Source organism: Trichomycterus rosablanca, chromosome 24 (assembly GCF_030014385.1).
Source record: "Trichomycterus rosablanca isolate fTriRos1 chromosome 24, fTriRos1.hap1, whole genome shotgun sequence".
In the NCBI taxonomy this organism is placed as follows: domain Eukaryota; kingdom Metazoa; phylum Chordata; class Actinopteri; order Siluriformes; family Trichomycteridae; genus Trichomycterus; species Trichomycterus rosablanca.
Window position 1 is genome coordinate 5,500,997 of NC_086011.1, and position 22,731 is coordinate 5,523,727.

The 22,731-nt window shown below is 36.4% G+C and overlaps 1 protein-coding gene across 1 annotated transcript; it reads right to left on the reverse strand.

Annotated features, from left to right (window-relative positions):
• Positions 1-4,692: 4,692 nt before the first annotated feature.
• mfsd4aa (major facilitator superfamily domain containing 4Aa) lies at positions 4,693-21,678 on the reverse strand. The gene is made up of 10 exons (XM_062987179.1): positions 21,440-21,678; positions 15,518-15,716; positions 14,909-15,148; positions 12,733-12,904; positions 11,575-11,690; positions 11,201-11,374; positions 8,810-8,957; positions 6,391-6,461; positions 5,719-5,839; positions 4,693-5,119 (listed from the first exon to the last, which is right to left on the reverse strand). Exons 1-10 carry the CDS (start codon positions 21,676-21,678, stop codon positions 5,061-5,063), a joined length of 1,539 nt encoding a protein of 512 aa, XP_062843249.1. The 3' UTR covers positions 4,693-5,060.
• Between the last annotated feature and the right edge of the window lie 1,053 nt (positions 21,679-22,731).

The window sequence follows — 22,731 nt, forward strand, 5'->3', positions numbered from 1 at the left end:
ATGAGGTCTGAAGTTTAATTTGCAAACTGGTTGGTGATTCTCATTTAACACACACACACACACCATCGTTTAAGGATCATGAGGTAATGCTTATTTGCTACCCATACTATGTTACAGTTTCTTTTGTATCACTACAAGCTAGACATTGTGTCAATATTTGACATGCAAAATAGCTTGTAGGTTGTTTGGAACGTAGCTGTAGGCTCGCTGGTGTTTCTGGGCATGTGCAGAACCTGAGGATAAAATAAATGCAGGTGTGGGTAACGTTCCAAATCAAACTTTGATGTGTTTGTATGATCTGTCATTTTATAAACTTGTTTCTTTAATTGACAGTGTTGTTTAAGGGTCATGATTTTTTTTTTTTGTTCAAAATTTACATCCACATTTGTTAGCCACTTTAGCCTCCAATCTGTGCATAACTAAAGTAAACATCCTGGTATATTTATTCCGTATGATCTCATTTTACCCTCAAAAATAAGTGGTGTGTCTAATTGTAATTCCCAGCTTTGCTTTATTAAAACAGGAGTCTCACTCTGATGATGGGATGTAAAACAAAATTATAAAAAATAGAGAATCTTGTTTGTTGTTTTATGCAGCGTCTTTTCTTTAATTACAGCTGTGTTCTCAGAGTGCTTTGTGAGATTTTGTGTAATAAATGACCACATTACTGCACTCTGCCATTTATAGAGAAATAATTTTATCTTTTGCATGAATGGACACGAGTGCCTTTATTTATGAATCACTCCAATTTGCAGATATTTCTCCAGTCGTACTTCATCTTAGCTTTTATTTATAAATGAGTCTGGTATCGTATAAAAAAACCACACACAATCCTAAAGAAAATCATGTTTTATCATAGGTAACATTGGCACAAAGCTGACAAGCTGGTTATATGTTACCTTAAATGTTTTTTTCCCCCACAAGAGCCCAGAAATTGTATTAGGTATCTGGTTTAGACTTTTCCAAATAAATAACTGTTTAATTCCCAAGTAAATGTGTAAAAGGGGCTTTGCCATGAATTCAGATCTAATCAGACCTTAATAAGCATTCCTGAAGCATTTGTCTTTTGTATATATACATATATGTATTTTTTTACTTTACTTTTGTTAGTTGTACTCACTGCCCTGTGAATAATAAATGTGTTTGTGCTGTTTTGGGTGCTGTGCAATGGGAGATTACTGGGTGTTTTGTATCTGCATACTTTCTGTTCATAGTTGACTGATTATCCTCAGTACTTTGTCAATTAAATTCTCTCTTCGTACAAAAAAAAAAAAAACCTGTGCGGATATATTCATGTACATTTTCTACTACATGATCATGGTCTTTTTGTCTAAATAGTTTAATTGGTTTGGTCTGATTTTGCTTATTGTTTTTCTAAATCCTTTTTTAACCAACGTTTGTAGCATTCCAAAAGTTGTATTATTGTTTTTTTAAACTAGAATTTCAGTGTTAACATTTCTGTTTCCACTTTCAGCAGTTGTGATAATTTTTTCTATCAGCCGTTTCAGATTTAAAATGGTATGGATAGTTTCTTACTGGAAAATCTACACACCTAAAGATTTTAGTATATAAGCTGTGTTTGTTTTCTCTACAGTAAATTAGATATTGTTAAAGAACCTCCTTCAGAACGGGTCCTTTAAAACTATTACATATAGTATATGTTAGGAAAAAGTGCAGTATTTATAGAAATATTCCTAAATAAAGTACTTAAATTGCCTAGGAACATCTGAGTAAGCTGACCTGCTGTTAGAAATGACATCCAAACCAACTACAGCATATAAAATAATAAACTGCGATATAACATGAACATTAAATTAAATGAAAATAGAAAAGCAATCAGATCTAAAACAAAAGTTCTTTGATTGTGGGACTGTAAACCCCAAGAATGCAAGCTAACATGGCAGAAATTCAGTTCTACTGCTTTACTGTCTTAACCGATGTGAAAGTATGACAGCATTTCATGCTTTTCTGCCAATTTACCCTGACTCTGCAGTGCATACCTGATTCTGTAAAATAGTTTCAGGATCACACAACTCTTTAAGAGGCTCTTTTCTGTCTAGGAGTTTCGTTAGAATTTTGACCATGTTGATCTTAATAGTTTGTTTAGAATTAAGTCATAGTTTTTATAAGGCAATTAATTAACTGGCACAAAGTGTGTGAACACCCGTCCTAATGCTGTTGTATATTTATTTCGGCCACACCTATTACCAGTAGGTGTACAAACTTGATTATAAATGATGTTTATTCAGACTGTGGCCCTGTGCACAGAGCGAAATCTATAAAGACATAGTTTGAAGAGTAGTTTGGGGGACGTTGTAGCCTAGTGGACTAGTAATCAGAAGGTCAGTGGTTCAAGCCCCACCACTGCCAGGTTGTTGCTGTTGGGTCCTTGAGCAAGGCCCTTAACCCTCAATTGCTCAGACTGTAGACTGTAACTATACTGTAAGTCGTTTTGGATAAAGGCGTCTTCTAAATGCCAAAAATGTAAATGTAAGACTCTGGCCTGCACAGAGCCCTGACTTCCACCCTATAACTATCAGTGATAATGTCCTTAAACACACTCCAAAATCTAACTAGAAATGTAAAGGCTGTTACAGCAGCAGATAAGGGGCTCCATAGTTCTGCCCATGGCTTTGGAATAGGACGTCCAGTAAACTCGTGGTCTTGATAGCGCTGGCCACATAGTAATTATTATTTTATTTTATTAGGATGTTTTACACACTTTGGTTACATTCATGACAGGACAGGTAATTACTGGTTACACGAGGTTCATCAGTTCAAGTTTAACATCAAACACAGTCATGGACAATTTTGTATCATCTCAGCTTAGACTAGACTTCAAAGGTTTACATAAAATAAACGTATACACACAAAGTTCAAATGCACACACACTTTTTATCTACCCTGCGTTTTGTCTAATTTTCTTAACATGTGATGAACAGCTTTAAAGTTTACAACTGCTGATTGATCTAATAGTTGTTGTCATAATTATCAGGAATAAATATAAACAAAACGACGACCAGTTGTGTCTGGGTCTTCCTTCTGTTTGGTCTCTGGTGGCAAAGCAATCTTCAAAGCCTCAAGTTTCTGTCGATGTTAGCAGCTCTGTCCCCCTGTGAGGGACAAACCGAATAAGCAGCCACATAACCTAATCCAGCAGCAATAAAATACAAGCTTACACTGCAGAAACTCATAACTAGTGCGAGTTACCCTCGTTTTAGGGTTAAAGATCATGGATGTGGACGAGCTGTCCTGCAGCTACACAGCACAATATGAGGAAGCTTCTACAGGGAGCTTCAGATGAATGATGTGCATTTTAGACTCCATACGGTCCACACTGTGCAGTAAATGTTCAATTGTATTTGAGATACAGCCCTACAGAAAGTGTTTTATATATAAGTTATTATTAGAATCAGTGTAGTTTTGGTCAATTATGGGTCCACCAGATTCTAAAATTGTATGGATCATTAATCCTAGTGTTTATTTATTTTAAACACAATTCTGTAAGGTGTAGAAACACCTAAGCTGGCAGCATAGTGCTAAACACTAAACGCTACTAAAATAAAAGACTCCAAACCCATCAGTCTTCAAGGTTTTACTTTTTTTTTTACGGTTTTACGGACCACACAACTGGACAAAATTTAGTGTAAAGCACCAGGAGACCAAGCTGACTAGAATCATGTGGATTCGAAAAGTGGACCAACACCATATACCCTATATGGTCAAAAATATGTAGACACCAGACCAAAAATCCCTTTCCAAAACCATTCACTGACAAAAATGGACAATGCTTGCTTATATTCATTTCTTCTATAGTCCCTTCTTTACTGTACACAAATACAATAAATGTAAACCTCTGTACCATGTGGCCAGTGTTGCTTTAAATGAAAAACAATGTGTGCTAGATGTAATGATGGCAAATGAAATGAGTTTACCCAAAAGCCCCCAAATCCCCCTCCTCTTCACTATCACTACCACTATAAGATTCTACATAATGTACCTTTACAAATATGCATGTTCAGTGCAGTTTTTTAAAGCTTAAACTATACACTATATGGCCGAAACTATGTGGACACACCTGTAATAACTGACTTTTAGTGTTTGAGACACATCCACTGCTAACATGTGTATACAATCAATTAAATAAATGATATTCATTCAGCTTAGTGGCAACCCCTCCTGTTCCAGCATGATTACATCCACATGCCTAAAGTAGGGTCTATAAAGACATGGTTTGATGAGTGCATGTAAAGGCCCTGGCCACAATCCCAACAAACACCTTTGGGATGAATTGGAAAGTTGATTGTAAGACTTGTAGAAAGCCTATCAAAAATATTAGGAACTGTTATCACAAAAAGCAAGCAACTTCAAAATAATGGCCAAGGTTTTAAAATGGGATGTCCCAAGCTCATGCTCTGGTGTCTACATACTTTTGCCAATAAAGTGTATCAACATGTATAAATAGTTTTTACTCCTTTATTATTAAATAACAAAAAGTCAAACAACATAGTAGTTTTTATTGTGCATCTTGAAGAATGTAATTTTTTCTGCTATCCCCAACCCAGATTAGAACACCACAAAAGTTCTACATGATACTTCAAGGACACGACCAATCAAAACGTAAATCAAAGATTCTTTATGTAGTTTAATCACCGCATTGTTAAATATCTGTTTATCTAAGTCAGCTGCTATAATTAAACAGTAATCATGAAGACATTATGTGTTCATTTAAACCGTTTAATGATCCGTGAATCAGAAATCAGTAGCAGAATGTGACACTGTAGATCTGTCTAATAGTTCAATCTTATATAAGTTCTAGCTTAGCTCACAGCCCAAACATGTGAAAACAAGAGGGAAGATGTACATGTTTATTTCCTTTTGCTGAAGCCAGCAGAATTTGGAAGCTGAAGCCCCAGGCTCAGTCTCACATTTAATTCATGTAAACACGACCAGTGGTCTCTGTATATCTACAGTTATATTAGATCCAGCATTCAGACAAATGAATACGATCCAGGCTCGTCTTCTCCGGTCTCAAGCTGCAAACTTTAGCTGTACCACCATCAGTGATTAGTTTCATTCCCATCATGCTTTTCTGTCGCAGGGATCCCACTGGAGGCGGCTGTATAAAGACAATACAAAAACCGTAGTAAGCAACGGTACAATAATTACATTAATAATATAAAAACAGTGAAAAGTAGTTTTTGATAGGGCCGGTTTGGTATTAATTGTGCTCAAAGCAAGAACAATAAAGATGTAGTTTAAGAAGCCTGGTGTGAAGGAATTTGAGTGGCCTGCACAGAGCCCTAACCTCGACCCCACTGAAAACCTTTGTTAAGAATGTCTTGTCGCCCATAACTTGCATTTGGTCCCACCCCTAATTTAACTGAACTGTAATATCACATGTCCTCGGGGGGCACAGTGGTCTAATAAGCTACCCTGCCATCAATAAGACTTGGGTCTTGAGACTTTAGGGTGCCACCAGCCTGGCTAGGCACTCAACAGATATAAATGTTTGAGGGAAGGAAGGCCAGATTGGGAATCACCACCTTGTTGATGCCACAGTGATTCCTACTGTCTGGTTGAGGCTGGACAGGATAACTTGGTCTTTCATATCTGCCGAGACTCTCAGTACCTCTTGTGCAGGGGGTTACCAAAAGAAAACAAAGGTGGGGGTGGGGGGTGAAATAAAAGTTTGGATGATGTATGTAATAACAATACCTTCCATGTACTTTTTATGCCTATGATGAACTGAAAGCAGTGCCAGGAAGAGAGTGAAGCCCAGGCAGCCGAAGATCATGCCACACATCATGAAACTGTAACTGCCATGAGTGTTAATAACCTGAAAAAAAATGCAGAAAATTTAAAACTACTGTTTAGTACTTGTTGAGCCTCGTTTTGCCACTGTAACATCTACAAGTCTTCTCCTACAATGCTTGATGAAAATCTGTCAGCACTCACAGCATTACAAAACAGAGTTTTAGCTTTTTTGTAATGCCAGACAGATCTGTACCCAGGTCCCAAAGCATTAGAAGGGAAAAAAAACCTCCAAAATATAATTTTTTTTTCAAAAAGCTCTATTTGGTCTCATCCAACTACAGAACGCCTAGAAAACTCCAGGCAACTAAGTTTATGGTTAGATGCTGGTTGCTTGACAGACCGAGGTGCCGTTTCAAAGGCCTTTAATCACAATGTTTTAATATTTTTGATTTTTTGTGTTCTAGTTCCACCTTATTTGAAATACTGTAGTATGAACAAGCAAATATGTCCAAGATCAAAATCTTTGTATAATGAGAACACTACTCGGTGTATCTCGGTAACTAACAAACCAAACCAGAATCACAGAATGTTTCATATCCAACAGGTAACATGATGTAACTAAGGTTCACTTACCAATCCTACCAGTAACTGCAGAAGCATCTCCCCCATTCCAGCACAAGTCACAAGGACTGTAGTAGCACAACCTTAGAGATGAAAAATACATAACATTGTTTAAGTTTAAAATAACCACCATACAACAATAAATCATCTGCTTCTGAATGGGCAAAAGCAGGTGGACACCTGACCCTCATTTCTAAAACCATATGCATTATCTTGGATTCTACCCCCTTAGCAGCTATAGCAGTTCCCGCTTTTTCTGGGAAGAATTTCCACAATACTTTGAAGTATGTCTGTGGGATTTGTGCCCACTGAGTCAAAACCGCATTTGAAAGGTCAGGTATTAATGCTGGGTGAGAGGGTATGGCTTATAATTAACATTTCAAACCATCCCAAAGGTGTCCATTCGTCAGACTGTGTCTATATTGACCTCAATTTGTGCACAAGTGCACAGTCACGCTGAAAAGGCAAGGGCCTTGACCAAACTGTTGACGCAAAGCTGGAAGAACATACTGTATTTAAAATTATTTAATTTATCAACCCATTTCCCATGAGTGTGGCTAAACACCTACATTTAATAACTGGGATGAGTGTCCACATAGTTTTGGCAATGTAGTGTATTTTAACTGTTCTGTTACGGTCACTGAAAGTCCAAAACTGTCATATAGGTATGTGTACACTTTTGATGTCAACTGTCCAAGCATAAAATGCATCACTGTGCAAACAAACCATCATAAAAATGCATTATTTGCATCATCTGCAAATAAGTGGATGGCAGAAGCATTAGGATGACATACCACTGTATTAGTTGTTCAACCACTCCTAAAAAATACACTACACTGCCAAAAGTACGGGCTTACTCATAACCTCCAAAACCATGACCAATCATTTGAAGTTGCCTATCCCTTTTCAATAGTTTCCACACGTCCATAGGATGGCTTTACACTGGATTTTGTTACATTTCTGTGGACATTCGCTTCTGTTTGACCACAACCAGTAAGGTTGGCCACTGATTGGGTGACTGGGAGCAGTTTATATCAAAGGTACAAAATAGGGTTGATTAGGACCTGAATAACCTGCTGATCTTAATGAAACAATTAATTCCACTCTCACTGTCCATCAGAAAATTCTTAAGGATGTGAGGTCACCTGCCTGTGAGCTAAAGCTGAGGCGTAAATGGTTTATGCAGACAGGAGGATAATAATCCAAAAACCCAGTCAGTGTGCTGAACTTAAACCAAGATCTTAAACTAGCAGTTCAAGACAAAAACCTAAAATTCACATCACTGTCAGGGATTAATATTAAATTATATTATTTACTATATTTTATTATTATTATTATTATTATTATTATTATGTTCTTTTCCTTTCTCTTAATCTGTATAAAAATATCCACTAATTAAGTCATTCAGAAAGGGGGCATTTACTTTAGTACAGTATGGTACATGGCAGTATTTATGATTTTAAGAGCCTTCTAACAATGGGTGTGGCTGAAATACCAAATCCACCAATTACAAGCATGAAAATAGGTCAATTATTCATAATAATGCTTTGCATAATGTAAAAGATTCAATTTGTATTAGAACTTCTTATTGTAGACAACAGCCAGTGATGGTCTGCTTAGAGAGTCCCAGAATGTACGGAAGACCACGCTGCTCTCCTTGCAGTCTTCTGAACTCAACAATAAGATAATTTTTCATCAGCTTTCCTTTTCTCAGCCCTCAGATCTGACCAAATGTGTCTTTTAAGTGCCCAGCCAGAAGCTTGTATGAGTCTTGGTGGTGGAGGGCTAGCATGTTCAACTGCTCCGCCAACTGGGACCCATCATATTTTTAAAGAACAGTCTATAATTCTAAAAGCGAATCACAAATTATGTTAAATTTATTAGAAACAACCCTAAAGTAATTGGACAGAGAGGGAATGTGCCAAAGCCACCGAGAATGAACCAAGACTGCTTTCAATTTCATCTACTGGATCATGAGATTATTCACTCCACCAGACTGATAGAGCCTGAGTACGGAAGCTTATTAATGTCTTTCAAAATTTAGCTGCGCAGAGCCCTGGCTAATTCCTCAGCCCTTCGAAAGAGGCCAGAAGAGATCAATTATCATTTACTTGAATATGGATCAAGCGAGCGAACTCTGAGGTAGCGTGCCTATAGGGCCCGGCGAGATGAATGGTAAATTAAAAAGCTGTCAGTCTCACAGTGGAGATAAAACTAAGCTGCCCTGGTCCGTCTCGCTGACATGCCCGTAATAAAGCCAGTGAAGGAGTGGTAGATATGAACTGTTGGTTTTGAAGACTGATGTGCCACATCCTGTTCGAGAATCCTCAGTCCAAACCTTTCGTAAACACTAGTGTTACTTTATTCTGACTCCTGAGAGTAGACGTCATTATTTAAAAAGTCTTTTAAAATCAGATGAGCGTAAGAATACCTTTGTAGTCAAGGATGTCTTCTGTGAAACCCAGCATGCAGGGGAAGATACTGCTGATAAACAAACCCAACAAGCAGGTGCCAATGAACAGAAACACGCTGCTCGTGTAGAAGATGAGTAGAAGGAGTTGGGTCACTATCACACCAACCTGAGAGGGAAAGATTAAATTAGAGGATAAAAACAGACCGTTCAGTAGTGCAACGTATGACTAAAAGGATGTGGACACTCAACGAAGAGCTCCAAAAACTTCCAGTAAAAGCTCCCACTCTTCTGGAAAGGCTTTGCACAACATTTTAGACTGGGCAGTTGTGGCCTAGTGGCTAAGGTACTGGACTAGTAATCGAAAGGTCACTGGTTCAAGCCCCACCACTGCCAGGTTGCCCTTAACCCTCAATTGCTTAGACAATATGTCACAGAACCATAAGTCGCTTTGGAAAAAAGCATCTGCCAAATGTCAAAAATGTAAATGTAGACTGTGAGGTACCGATGTTGGACAAAATGGCCTGGCTCACAATCAATGTTCCAATTCATCCCAAGGATGTTTATTAGTGGCTTCATGCACACAGTCATAGTCACAGTGGCACAACTACATTTATTCAACAAATTAGAAATTTATTATTATTAGGATTTATTTAAGATAATTAAGATAATACCCCCATGGGGGTAATTTGAGCATTACAGCAGCTACAAAACACAGAATAAAATAAAATAAAAATTGACTATGTAGTGACAATTACTATTATACAGTAGTATGACAAATTACAGCTATAAAGAAAAATGCTATATAAACTACACATATTTATATGTTTGTAGTGTAATGTGAAGTCAAGTGAAGGGAAAAGGTGGGGGAGAAAGATCTTCGAGATATTTGGGGAGGGGGGACTGGCTGGTCAGTGTGAGGACAGCCTGTGTATTTTAAACACTTGTAAGTACGGGGTGTGGCTGAAACACCTGAACTTCAATTGCAATCTGAAATATTCACCCCCTGACACCATAAAAGTATTTTTACGATGTGTATTAAACTAAACGAAGGCTCAAAAAACAAATAATATTCATTGTTAAACATGAGCAATTTTGCTACGTTTATAATTGTCATTTTTAATTTAGAACATTTTGACCACATTGGACCACATTTAATGCACATGCAATGTACAAATAATCATTAGATAAAAAAAGACTTTTTGATTCCCTGGGGGAAATTAACTTGTTACAGCAGTATGAAGGAAAGAAGTGAAAAAATGTTTAGTTATTTACAGTAAAAAGATTTCCTTTAAAAACAAGTAATGTACTTAGTGATGTTGTGAATATAACATATACATAAAAATATGAATAATATATGACATAGTGCACTTTTGTATTGCACTCATAGGTACAAGTAAATGTATATATGCCTTATATATTGTATTGTTGAAAGCCCTGGTATCTGCAGGAATAATAGAATTCCTGTAGCTATCAGGGAATAATGAAGGAATAATTAAAATGAAGAAATTTAGATTTTTTTTGTATTAGATTACGGCCTCTATTACGTGCAAAACAGAACATGAATACAGACAAACATGTCTTGATCGATAACATTTGGATGAAGTAGAAAACAAAGTTGATTTACAAAATTGTTCATTTTGAGGTCAGTCAGTAAAACTGCATCAGCATGGGGGTAAAATTGCAGCCCTGGTGCTGCACATTCTCACATTTTATCACTTACATAACTACGTCATGCTGGATAACTATAAAACGATGATGGAACAACATTACAAGCAGGTCTCTGTTATTGGAATAAAACTTATTTTGGGACTTGCCAAACCCCAGGTGACCTTGATGCGGTAAATGAGCTTATCCAGGAACAACAAGGCGTTGGCCTTGTTCAAATAACTGCAATATTACACCATGTTCAGACATCTTGTATTTACCAGGTGATTTAAGCACAGCAGGAACAAGGATGTGAGTTTTAATCCGGGTGTTTTACAGCTGGATTTATTTATGATCCAGATGATGAACACATTGCCTGTATGACTGATCCAGTAATGACTGAATTGTGGAAAGTTTCAAAACATGTTTTTTGATTGTTTCAAAAACTTTCCACGCTCATGTTGTCAATTTCCAAAGTTTTGTGGAATGTTACAGGTAATAAATTAGGAATTAGCATTTATTTATATTCCACATTATTTTGTGCTGTTACTTATTAAACTAGTTTAAAAATAAAACACAAACGATTGCTTTCTGTTTTTCTTTGCCTTTTTACCCACTGGCCTAAATATAGTTTATTTGATTTGAGTTTATATAATTAATGAACATACACCACGATGTAGGGAGAGAGAATAATCTCTTCCCAACTGACTTCTAAACAAGTATTCATTTCAATGCAATTACAGAATTATTGCTAATCCTTTTTACCTGATTAAATATGAGCAGGCGGACAGGTTTAACGTTGTAAGACAAGGGTATGGAGACCAGACGTCCCACCGTGATGGCCGCCCAGAACACGCTGGTCAGGTAGCCCGCCGTTTTGTGAGACAGGCTTAGTGGTGGATTCACTGCATAGGTGTAAATGAAGCCTGTGTAAGAGCCCTGAGATGTACAAGAGAAAGATTGTGTAGTGCTTCTTAATTTACACACACACACAAACACACATTTTCTATACATGTGTATTTCTAAATGCATTTAAAAATCTAAAAATCTAAATCAACCAGTGAGCTAGATGTAGTAGACCACTGCTCCATCCAGGCACCCCTCAAACTGTAATCAGTTCATAGTGAGTGGTCTCTTACCACTATGCCATCTGAGAAGAAAAGCACCATCCCTCCAAAAATATGTAGTCCATAGAAAGAGAGGGGAAGTTCCTTCAACTTTCGGAGGCGACAGCAGTCCAGCAGTTTCCGATGACCTGTGGAGAAAACAAGAGGTTTTCATTTAATCATTTATATTTACATTTACATTTACGTCTTCAGTAGTGGATTTATCCTGATCAGGATCTTTGGCAACATTGGTCAGGATCTAGGACATCATATACTCACTTATTTGTTTACTCTTAGAAACTAGCTAGAAAATGTACATGTAGATTTTAACATTCATTTAGCCATCAAGACCTAAACTGGGTCACAGTGTGTCCAAAGTCTTTACCAGAAAACACATGACGATGCAATAACACACCCTGGATGGGGGACTAATTTGTTAAAGGCCATCACACAATCACTCACATTCATTCACACCAAACCGCCTAAATAATCTACCTTATAAGTTCAATGTCTTATTAGAATCCTCTCTACTTAGGCAGATCCCCAGGTAGACTCTAGGCAGCAAGGCAGCTCACTAGGTTTTTGAACAGACCCAATGTCTTTATAGACCTCTCTTGATACAAAAACTTCCGAAAGATCTTATACACATAAAAAAAACGTTCAAACTGGCCTTTCAGATTGATGAGGAGCATCAATCATCAGGTGACTGCTGTCCTTTCTTCTTGGCACGATGTAGACACACTCCTGAGTGCTCTAGAACACCAAACTGCCTAAAGTTCAGTTTTTATAGAGGTTGTAACTCATCGTGTGCATTCAATTAGTAACATCTGGCAGCTAATTACTCGCCTAATGATTGTGGAAGCGAGAAAGATGTCCTTATTTTTCTATCTGGTTTATCTGCTTTTCTAATCTTGGCTTACTGTCTGGAAATAATAACAACATGATATAATTTAATATCTGTTGTACTTTTTATCACTTGATGTTAATTGTTTGTTGGTAAGGACTACACAATTATGATTTTAACACTGATAAAAAAAATGCATAGAACTGAAGAGGGTGTAGTTGTCCCCCATAACTGTCATGCCCTTTACATGTGTATGGGGAAAAAATAATGCAGGTCAATGGGAAACAGGCTGTTGCTGCCAGTAGATCCATAAACAAAGATAAAAACATAATACAGGTTTTACTTGCCACTGTTAGGTTTGTGACACTCAGATAACTTCATGTCAACCTGCTCTGCACTCTGTTTCTTCACTGATCCCATACGACTGTCCTCCTCCAACAGACGAGGACTGCGTTCTGAGAAACACGGCAGCACTCGTTCCCGATACATGAGGACCAACACGGCTATGGGGACAGGCAGCTAGACATGGAAAAGGAAAAAACAAACAGATTAGGAGATTCATTTCAGTCCAGCACTCTTCTACGCAGAATTGAATTATTTCTCTACTTCAAAACACCTCGGCGAGCTTTAATTACCAAGTCGGGGAAAAAAGAATCAGGTGTGTAACAACAAGAAAACAAAAATTACAACCAACTCCACAAATGTGTAGAGCAGGTTTTCTAACTGTAGTTTTCGATAATGAATAAAACATGTATAATGTTTTATTCAGTAGTTCCAAATATGTGCACAATTTCTCTGAGAGGTAATTAGATGTTTTGATTTGTAAAGTTGATTGCATTGTTGAAACTAGTCATTTAAAATTAAACACGGACTTGAAAACAGAATCACTGGTTGTACCATCTTCAGCAGCAACATCTGCAAACTTAACACCTCCACTAACTAAAAAAAAGTCCTTTATGTTGCTGTGCAGAAATTTTGTCCCAATTTTCTTTGCAGAATTGCTTCAAGTTAGCCTTGAGTTGTATGTTTATGGTCCTGCCACAGCATCTTATTAGGGTTTAGGACTAGGACATAGATGCCAGTTTTGTTTCTTCTGAACCATTTAGAGGTGAACATGCTCTTGGGCTTATAAATGCAGTTCTGTTTCTGAATTCAACTGTCCTTACACCTCAAACCATGGACTGATGACTAGTTTTTCTCTAAACTATGGCAAGTTGCCCGACTCTCAACAGCTTTCTGCCAAATGTAACAAGACCCATGTTTTACAAATCATTCATTTTTTGAAATAATGCTGTCTTTATTTGAGGCGAGGACTTAAGTTCATTAAATGTTCATCTTGGTTTCTTGATAATTTTCTGGATGAGTTCTGGCTGAGCCCTTCAGAGAAATGTAGACATGCTAGCCACTTCTGGTCCCAGGGACTTTGAAAAGGCTTTGTAACCTAATATACTAATATACTTTATTAACTTTTCTCATCTTTTCTGGAATTATTGCTTGTTATCTCAGCCTTTTTTTCTTGCCAGAAAGATTTATTTAATTGATGTTAAGATTTATTAGAGTTGTCATCAAGTCTCAAGCATTTCATTCAATTCCATTGTTGTCTATGTGTGTAATCTAATTAAACTTAATAATAAAATAATTTTACATTAATTATCTAAGAAAGCAATTACCTTTTAATAAAGAGGGTTGGGTCAATTGGGTTGGGGTATTTTTCTTGAATAACTATAATTATCATACAAAAACTTACATTTAATTTTAAAATAATAATTGTTTAAATTCAGTTTTTCTGGAATGTCAATAAGGTGGAATGATATATAACTGATTTTATACACCTGTTAGCAATATGTGGGGTCTCCCCATACATACCACATACATACATAAAACCTAATGTTAGGGCTCACAAATGTGACATCACTGAAATAATCAAAGGCTAAATCAAACAAAAGCTACAACAATGTTAGTGAAAGGCCATGCTGTGACATGCAATACAACCTGTTGTTATTAGAAAACAAAATACAACAGCATTAACTTTCTTAACCTAACTGGTATGTTCACTATGTTTCCCAAAATAACACCGATCAATGACGTAATCCACATGACCTTAAAGACAATGAAATAAAACATCTCAAGAATTCAGACAAAACAAACCAAAAAGAAGGTTGAACACAACCTCGCCCAAAACAGCAACTTACATTGACGTGTCAGTTAGCAGACGCTTTTATCCAAAGTAACTTACAGTTATGGCTGAATATAATTAAAGCAATTGAGGGTTAGGGGCTTGCTCAGGGGCCCAACAGTGGCAAGCTGGCGGTGGTGGGGCTTGATCCTTAACCAGAGAGCTACCACTGATTTTAATTTTAATGTATGTATAACTTCAGTGTACAGAATTAATTTGTCTGTAAAGCACTTTTGGTCTGTTACAATTAAAAATATAAATATCTAATGAGACATCCACAGCCTGCCTGTTTTCCAACCATATAAATTCTTCCTATATGCAAAAATTTTGATTATTCACAAACTTACATTGACAATTGCCATGATCCAGAAGGCATACGAGACATTGGTGACCACCTCCCCTTTGGTATTGAGGGAAATGTGGGACACATTGTGAAAATGTTTGCCAGCTATTTTGTTCCTCAGATGCCTGATGGGTACTGACGTGTTGACGGTGGAGTTTCCTATGATGCAGTCAGTCTCAGACAGAAAGGGGTCGGCAATGAGCGGGCTCAGCAGTGCTCCCAAACCTATAAAGAAGTGAAGAGCCTAGAGAAAAAAGGCATTTTAAGATTGGAAGTATAGTCTTGTTGGAATTCTTACTTATGTGTGGGCTAATGTTTAGATGTAGTACATAAAGGTTCAAAAGTCATAATACTTGTGTGCATCCTGTGCTTGTTTTAGAGGATATTACTTGTGACTTACTATCCAAACACAGAAAAAACCTGGCAACCTTGGAGGTGTAAAATACACATAGGTTATTTCTATTTTCAAAGAACTAGGCATTCAGTAAGTGCACTGAATCCCGAGCTCACAGTAAAAAAAACATTCTGTAAATATCTATACATTCAGCACACAACTCAAGTCTGTCTGTTCTAAAACCTAGTACTCTCCCTCCATCCAAAATTGCTTTCAGACCTGCAGAAACACAGTGGAGTCCCTCTGGTAGAGCTTCACCAGCTGCAGGTTGGAGATGGTGTCAATGATGCCCATGGCTAATCCTGTTACAGCCATGGCAGTGATTAACATCAGCAAATTGCTGCATAGCGGGATGAAGGCGAACACCGCAGATATGATGAAGGTGGAAGCGGCGAGGGCCGACAGCGAGCAGCAAATTCTGGAGAGGAGAAACAGTAATCAGTAATTCTGAACCATACTGAGTAGTCTCATACTAACTGTCATGATGCTAACTTGATGATGTTTTTTATTTTAATATAAATAACAGTACCAGTGTTTTTTGATTGCACCAGTAACAAGTAAAACTAACTGACCCAGTTAGATGTTATTGGGAATTGCTATGATCCCTGTGATTTAATTAGCTTGTCTAGTTGAAGTGGACTTTTGGCTATGAATGTTTTTAAAATCAAAATACATATTCTGAATTCTGATTTATGTTTATTTTACTGCTTTATAAATTTTTACATCAAGAAAAATGGCAAAATAAATGAAACACACAGACCACAAACTAACCTCGGGAGATACTGTACATCCAAACATCAACACTAAACCAAAGACACACCAAAGACGACGATGACGCACCAAGGACGTGTATAGACCAAGTTATATACACAAGGTGCAGAATCGGCCACAGCAGAAGAATCCACCAACACCTAATGGTTAACTGCCATATAATGATAGTTGGCTATTAGTTAAATCGTCCTTGGTGACTTTGGTTTAGTCAGGGATCTTAGCAATTCCCAATAACACCTAACAGGGTCAATTAGTCTAACTTGTTACTAGTGCAATAAAAAAAAAAACACTGGTACTGTTATTTATATAAAAAAAACCCAGTCCCTTTGTGTAAGCATTGCATCATGTCTCAGTATAAAGGTAGAACTCAACTTATCATCCGATAACTTCAATTACTTTATCAGGAAACCTTTTAAGATACTAAACACATTGTTATTTTTTGATAAGCATGTTTAGTTAGCTCTTGTAATAAGCTGTTCGCTATGACTCTACATCCTAATCTACAAATAAACATTCTGAATGTATAATGTGTTTACATTCATCTTACTGTCTGCTATGTTACAGAATTTTCCATTAAAATAAAGACTTATTTTATTAATTATTGATATGAAACTGTTATTTGTTGTATATTCTTACGGCACACCGAGATATTCAGTTAACAGTTAACTGGCGACTAATCTAGATTGGCTAGTGTATAAAAGAAATAAGCGAAATTTGCATCTCTATTTTACATTTGGCATTCAATTATATTATCATATCAATTATAATATCACATCTAATTATTCAATTCAATAATCAATTAAACAAAGAGATAAAAAGCATAATAAAACAAGCCAGCCCATAATTTAAAGACCTGTAATGCCAATTACAATAAAACTATCATGATATTACTCATATAATTCATTAGGTTTCGAATTATCCTCAAATTATAATGCTACCACCACCATGTTTTACAGCTAGAATAAAGGGTTTGGTGCATTGTGCATTGTGACATCCTTGTAGCCATTTACAAATTGTAAAACTGTACAATAAACAGATCTTTCTTGAAAAAACTATGTGTTTTTCATATGGAGGGCATCACTAGGCAGGAGGTTTATAATTTTAACTGTAAATGATTAATAGGTCAGAAATAAGCCAGAAAACACGAGAACACTGAATAGTGATAACTTTGCTTCAAAGGTACATTTCTGTTTGCCTTGCTAGTGATAAAATATCACATGTTGAGACTAGAGCATGGCAGGTGTTTACGATCTCTGGTTTCTATATAAGTTTTTCATGCTTTAAAATTACCAACATGGCAAAAATCCATTCGTGATCAGGCACCAATTGTGGTTCTTTTATTTGAAAGAGTATTTGTATTTGGTTGTAAGTTATACTAGATGGCCAAATGTATGTGAACACCAGGTGTAAAAACCCCTAGGAAGGGTATAAAATGAGTTACATGCTTTTATCTTTGGGTCGACAGTTTGGGAAAAGCTCTTTTTTCTGTTTCAGCATGACTGTGTCCCAGTTAAAAAAGAAAACAGTGACATTAAGAAGCCAGAAAAAGGTGTATTTTTGTTCCCCAATGATTTGATTAAACAAGTAATATACTTCAACCAAATATATTTAATCAAAAGGTTTCATTGTGTTTTTATGTTTTCATGTCTGTAGTGGAAAAACTGACCACTGCACCTTCAAGTATGTCCTACTACAAAGCACTTTGATAAAACAGAACTAAAAGCTCTGTGTGTTTACTCCGACAGTTTTCTAAATCTAGGTGGTTGAAAGACATTTGGAGGTCAGAGAGTGACAGCACAAACAAGGGCAAACATTTAATACATTACATATCACACTTTACTGCCCAACACTCAGAAAGCACCTAATGGAATTTACTGCCCCAAGCCAACTCTAATATAATAAATAAGCTCTGGAAACTGGAAAGCTGACTCTCTTGGTCAAATTATATACATCTTTTGGTCTAAAGTTGGTGAAAACCTGACCATGAGTTGGACATTTGGAACAAAACCATTGGGCTGACCCACGCTTAGCGGCTATATCAACCTAAGATTTTGGAGTGTTTCTTTTAGATAAAAGGCCTATATTACAATAATGAATGGGGTATGGGGTCAATCCTTTGTGCAGGCCACTAAAGTTCTTCCACACCAAGCTGGTCAAAGTATGTCTTTATTGAGTGAGGAATACCCAAAAAATGTATACGCCACATTTAATCTGTATTTGTGCTATATTAAAGCACATAAATAGTAACTGTATTAAGATTACTGTATATATTTACAGAAATATCTAAATGTTTAAGTTCATGCCTTGCTGAGATGGCTTATTCATGCCTTGTAGAAACTTTTCTTTAGTTTTTTCCCTAAAAATACCTAAAACAAACAACAACAACATGTGATTTGAGTAAGAGTGCAAACACTTTTGTTACTACTGTACTTCCCATACTAACTTCACTGGGATTTAAGCAATTTTTTATATATAAAACTGGAAACATTCATGTTTGTCTGTCTTTTCAAGGACACTGATTACACCCACCAAAACAGTCACATCTACAGCATTGGTAAAGGCTGAACTAATTCACCTGACCAGTTAGCTTTAGCTCTTTAAGGCAAGGAAAATATGTATTGTTCCAGCACATGACTTTACCACGTCACTAAACTTATATCAAATGGGCACAGTGCTGGGCAACCATATTTTAAAATATTCAAACAAAACAACTAAACCTTTCTTCATGTTTTAAAAGTGGTATAAAGATTTTGTTTTGCAAAAACTGAGTATTCAAGCAGATATAACACAATGACCACAGTGGTTCAGGTCTTAACTGATTTTAATAGAACCCTGTAAAGTCTTGTTCTAGAACTTGAAAAGTAATAATCTGACCTTGTAGCAATTAAATCTTACTAAGTAAGTTATATTTTCAAATCTTTTAATTGTAATTCATTTATTTTTGGACAGGTGTAATGTAAGTGGATATAACCGTGGATGCCACATTTGTTTTGAATACATTAGTGAATTGACTCAGATATGCCATATTTACTGCTTTATCATTCGAAATGTGTTTAACACATAAACAGTCATTTAAAATTTGGCTAAAAGTCTTTAAGGCTGAACTTTTGTGATTAAATTTTGGGGAAAAAGTAATATCATAAGGGAAAACAGCTTTGTCCGGTAATCTTGTGAAGGACACTGATCTGCATCTGCTAAAACAATCAGGTCTACTACATGGGCAAAAGCTGAACAAACTCAATTCACTAATCAGATTTAGCTTCTCAGAATAAATAAACAATGAGTCACTGTGATCAGTGAATGTATCATCAGAGTAAGGAGGTATGTGGACACACTTCTAATGATTGTGTGGAGTTTCATTCACAGCCATTGCTAACAGTGGTGTAAAACTATTACAAAAATTACACTCAATGCTTCCAAATGCCCATGTGCGGGTAAGCTAGGTTTAAAAAAGACAAGTTTGGTTAGAGAAACTTCAACTTCAGTGACCTGCACAGAGCCATCGATTGGAACATTGATTGGGAGCCAGACCTTCTTACTGATTATATTTCATGACTGACCTCAATGACTGATTTAGCATGAAATCCAAAAATGACATTAAGCTGTAATAGCCACAATGGAATAACAGGCAGAGTTTTAGAATAGAATGTCTTACAAGCTTATAATCAGGTGTCCACATACTTCATATCATTATGTTAAACCCTAGAGATAAATGACCGGCCTGTTTTATTTTAACCAAGTTATCTACATTTTGGTTTCATTTAAACCTACAGAGAGTTTAACTATGCTTGATCAGCGCTTGGTCAGGTGCTTCCAGCACAAATAACTGATTTGTTGGAGAGCTCTGAAGACCGAGGGACTTGAATGAACGCATGACTAGTGCTCAACAATGGAAAAGCACAATGCAGACTCTGATAGCCTTAAATAGTTCTTTTTAAAGAGAAACTCTAAACTTAAGTAACACAAAGAGATCTAATTACAACAATTGTGCATTGTTTGTGATAGCCAAATGCTGACTCAACAGACATGTTTTAAAGTATTGATGTATGTAGAGGAGAAAGTATTCAACCACTTTTGTTTTATTTAATATTTTCAATGCATATATCCAGTTCAAATGTATGAGTATCTATTCATATGAACAGAATAGTATTTTTTGGTTATAAAATAGGAACACTGATAGGAGAAAGCATTTAGACAGAGTAAAATATGTTGAGGTTGTGTACAAAAAAATGACATACAATATGGCAACTGGTTTATTGTAACAAAAACTGCCATTGGTTAACAAAATACACGTAACGTAAAGGGGCTTTCCAGTGTTTAATGTAAAAGGCTACAGTTATATCGAACACTAAACATTCATGTATGTAATTATTAATTATTTAATAATCTGTAAGTGGAAACTTCAAGAAGGAACAAGAAGGGAGCAAATTTGTCAATTTCTTCTAAGCAATAACTAACCGTCATTAGTTGATGGTAAACTGATAACTGACGAATATTTTTATATTTTATTAGAATAAAAACATGTCACAATTTCCTAAGTAGATAAAACACTTCAACAAGACAACACCATCAAACATAAAGCCAAACAACTTAATGAAAGATTTTATGAAAGATTTTGTCCATCAGCGGAACTCTTTTAACACTGAGGACACTATACAGAGATGAATGAGTAAAACTGTACCACTATTTAAAATTTTATAATTTTAATATTAAGTTCTAATAAAGCTTTAACTGCTAACTTGGATTTGAAACACAACACTAATATTATTAATGCTTATTTTAGCTACTTTATTCCAGTTAGTTTTTGTTTATTCTTATAAATACACTGGTGCTCAAGTTCAGACATTATTTGTGTACATATGAAGTGGATATATGAACTGAATGTATATCTAATAAAAACAAAAAGTGGTTTAATAAAGGTAGCTATTTCTCCTAACAGTTAATGCACAATGCAGACCCGATAATGCAGACCAACTTACTGTAAAGCATGGTGAAGGGTGCATCATGTTTAGGGCAGATTTGCTTTATTGCTGCTGAAGATTCAATGGTTTAGCTAAAAAGTTAAAGTGTTAGATAAGTGTTTAAGAAGTGTTCACATAATGTAAATGTTTATTCAATGTGTTAAATGTAGACTTAAAAAGTGGAACTGTTTATGTATCAGTGTAGGCAGCATGTGTTTACTTTCTGGAATCCATATATAAAACAGTGCATGTCTGTAAATAGTCTGTAGTACTTATTGCATGTGTGAACTTGGATGCCATGGTCTGTGTGGGTTCACTTATAACAGGTGGCATCATGATTTGTTTATTGAAAATGCCTCAGGGTTTGTATTTAAATCACACTCCGAAGCCTACACAGTGTGCTACTCACGACTTGCTGAAGAAACCACCCACGAAGCTGCCCACGAACAAGCAAAACTGCTGAGAGAAGAAGGGCAGGGTGACCTGCTGCAGGCTGGCATGGGTCTGGCAGCGCAGGTCCAGCACTGTCGGGCCGAGCAGTGCCAGGCACAGGCCGAAGCTGAAGAACGCGCTCCAGTAGGTGAGGGTGGGCTGCCAGTTCCTGCGGAACAGCGTAAAACTCCGTTCTTCCACCGCGCAACGAACCATCTTGTTCAGATCCAGGTTCTGATTAATCTCTACACGTTTGCGTCTGATGTGTGCTGAAACGCGGCCATGCTGAGAGATCCACCGGGTACTGAGTGAGGGTTTACAGCTGGAAGTCCCAGCTGATACCTTGGCATGATCCTCCCACACTTAGGAATTCATCATCACTGTATTTAATTCCTAATGAGTTTCCAAACTTCTGCTCCTACACGCTACAGGGTGTGTCCAGGGTTGCCAGATTCATGTTATTACTAGCCAGAAACCAGCTCTAATCACACGCTGTATAATCAATGAGCAAGTTCTAAAATACCTGTACTAGCTCGTCTTGAAATCAATCACATTTACACCATTTAGACTTAATGTAAACATTATCTGAAGTTTTTAATTTGTGTCTTTATGATTTTCTGCATTGCCTTGTTGCCACATTACAGGTGTATTATGTGTTAAAAAATTCAAGTCGCCAGTGAGCGTATCGACATAACTACTACACAAAATAAATAAACTCAAAGACACAGCTTTTGTTTTTAATTATTATATAATTTTTGTACATGATTTTTTTTTAAAAATTTTGATTAAACTATGTTAATTTGAACAAATTGCGCATTAGTGTGTTTTTGATATCTGTTTTTGAGTAATTACAAAAAAGTGGACTTTGGAATCCAATCTGGCAACCCTGGGTGTTGGGCTATGGTGAATTAGGCGTAACTGCATGCCTACATCTGTACTGACAACAACCAGGTCAAAAAAGAGTATAACAAGAACTAACTTCTGTCATTTAATGTCTGCTAATTGAGTTAAATAAATAATGTATTAAAATAAATGTTAATTAAAAAAGATACAAAAAATAGGTAGGTCAATATATATAAATAAATGTATTAATTCATGAATTTATTTATTAATTCATCTTTATTAAATGATTTGGCCCTTAGCTCTCCGGACTAAGACTAAACTCAAGGCAGAAATACACTCTGACCAGGGCAACACAAATGCAGTCAGTTAGACCAAAGAGGATTTAGTAATAGCCAGTCCTCCAACCAAAGGGTTTAGAATTCATCT

What these genes read in the sequence shown, in the direction of transcription:
- mfsd4aa (XM_062987179.1), bottom strand. Translation starts at nt 21,678, where the DNA reads ATGGTTCGTTGCGCGGTGGAAGAACGGAGTTTTACGCTGTTCCGCAGG. An exon ending in TCTTCTCAGATGGCATAGTG is followed by an intron (nt 11,375 to 11,574) that starts GTAAGAGACCAC and finishes TGTACATCTCAG; the next exon opens with GGCTCTTACACAGGCTTCAT. An exon ending in GCCTGCTCATATTTAATCAG is followed by an intron (nt 8,958 to 11,200) that starts GTAAAAAGGATT and finishes TTTCCCTCTCAG; the next exon opens with GTTGGTGTGATAGTGACCCA.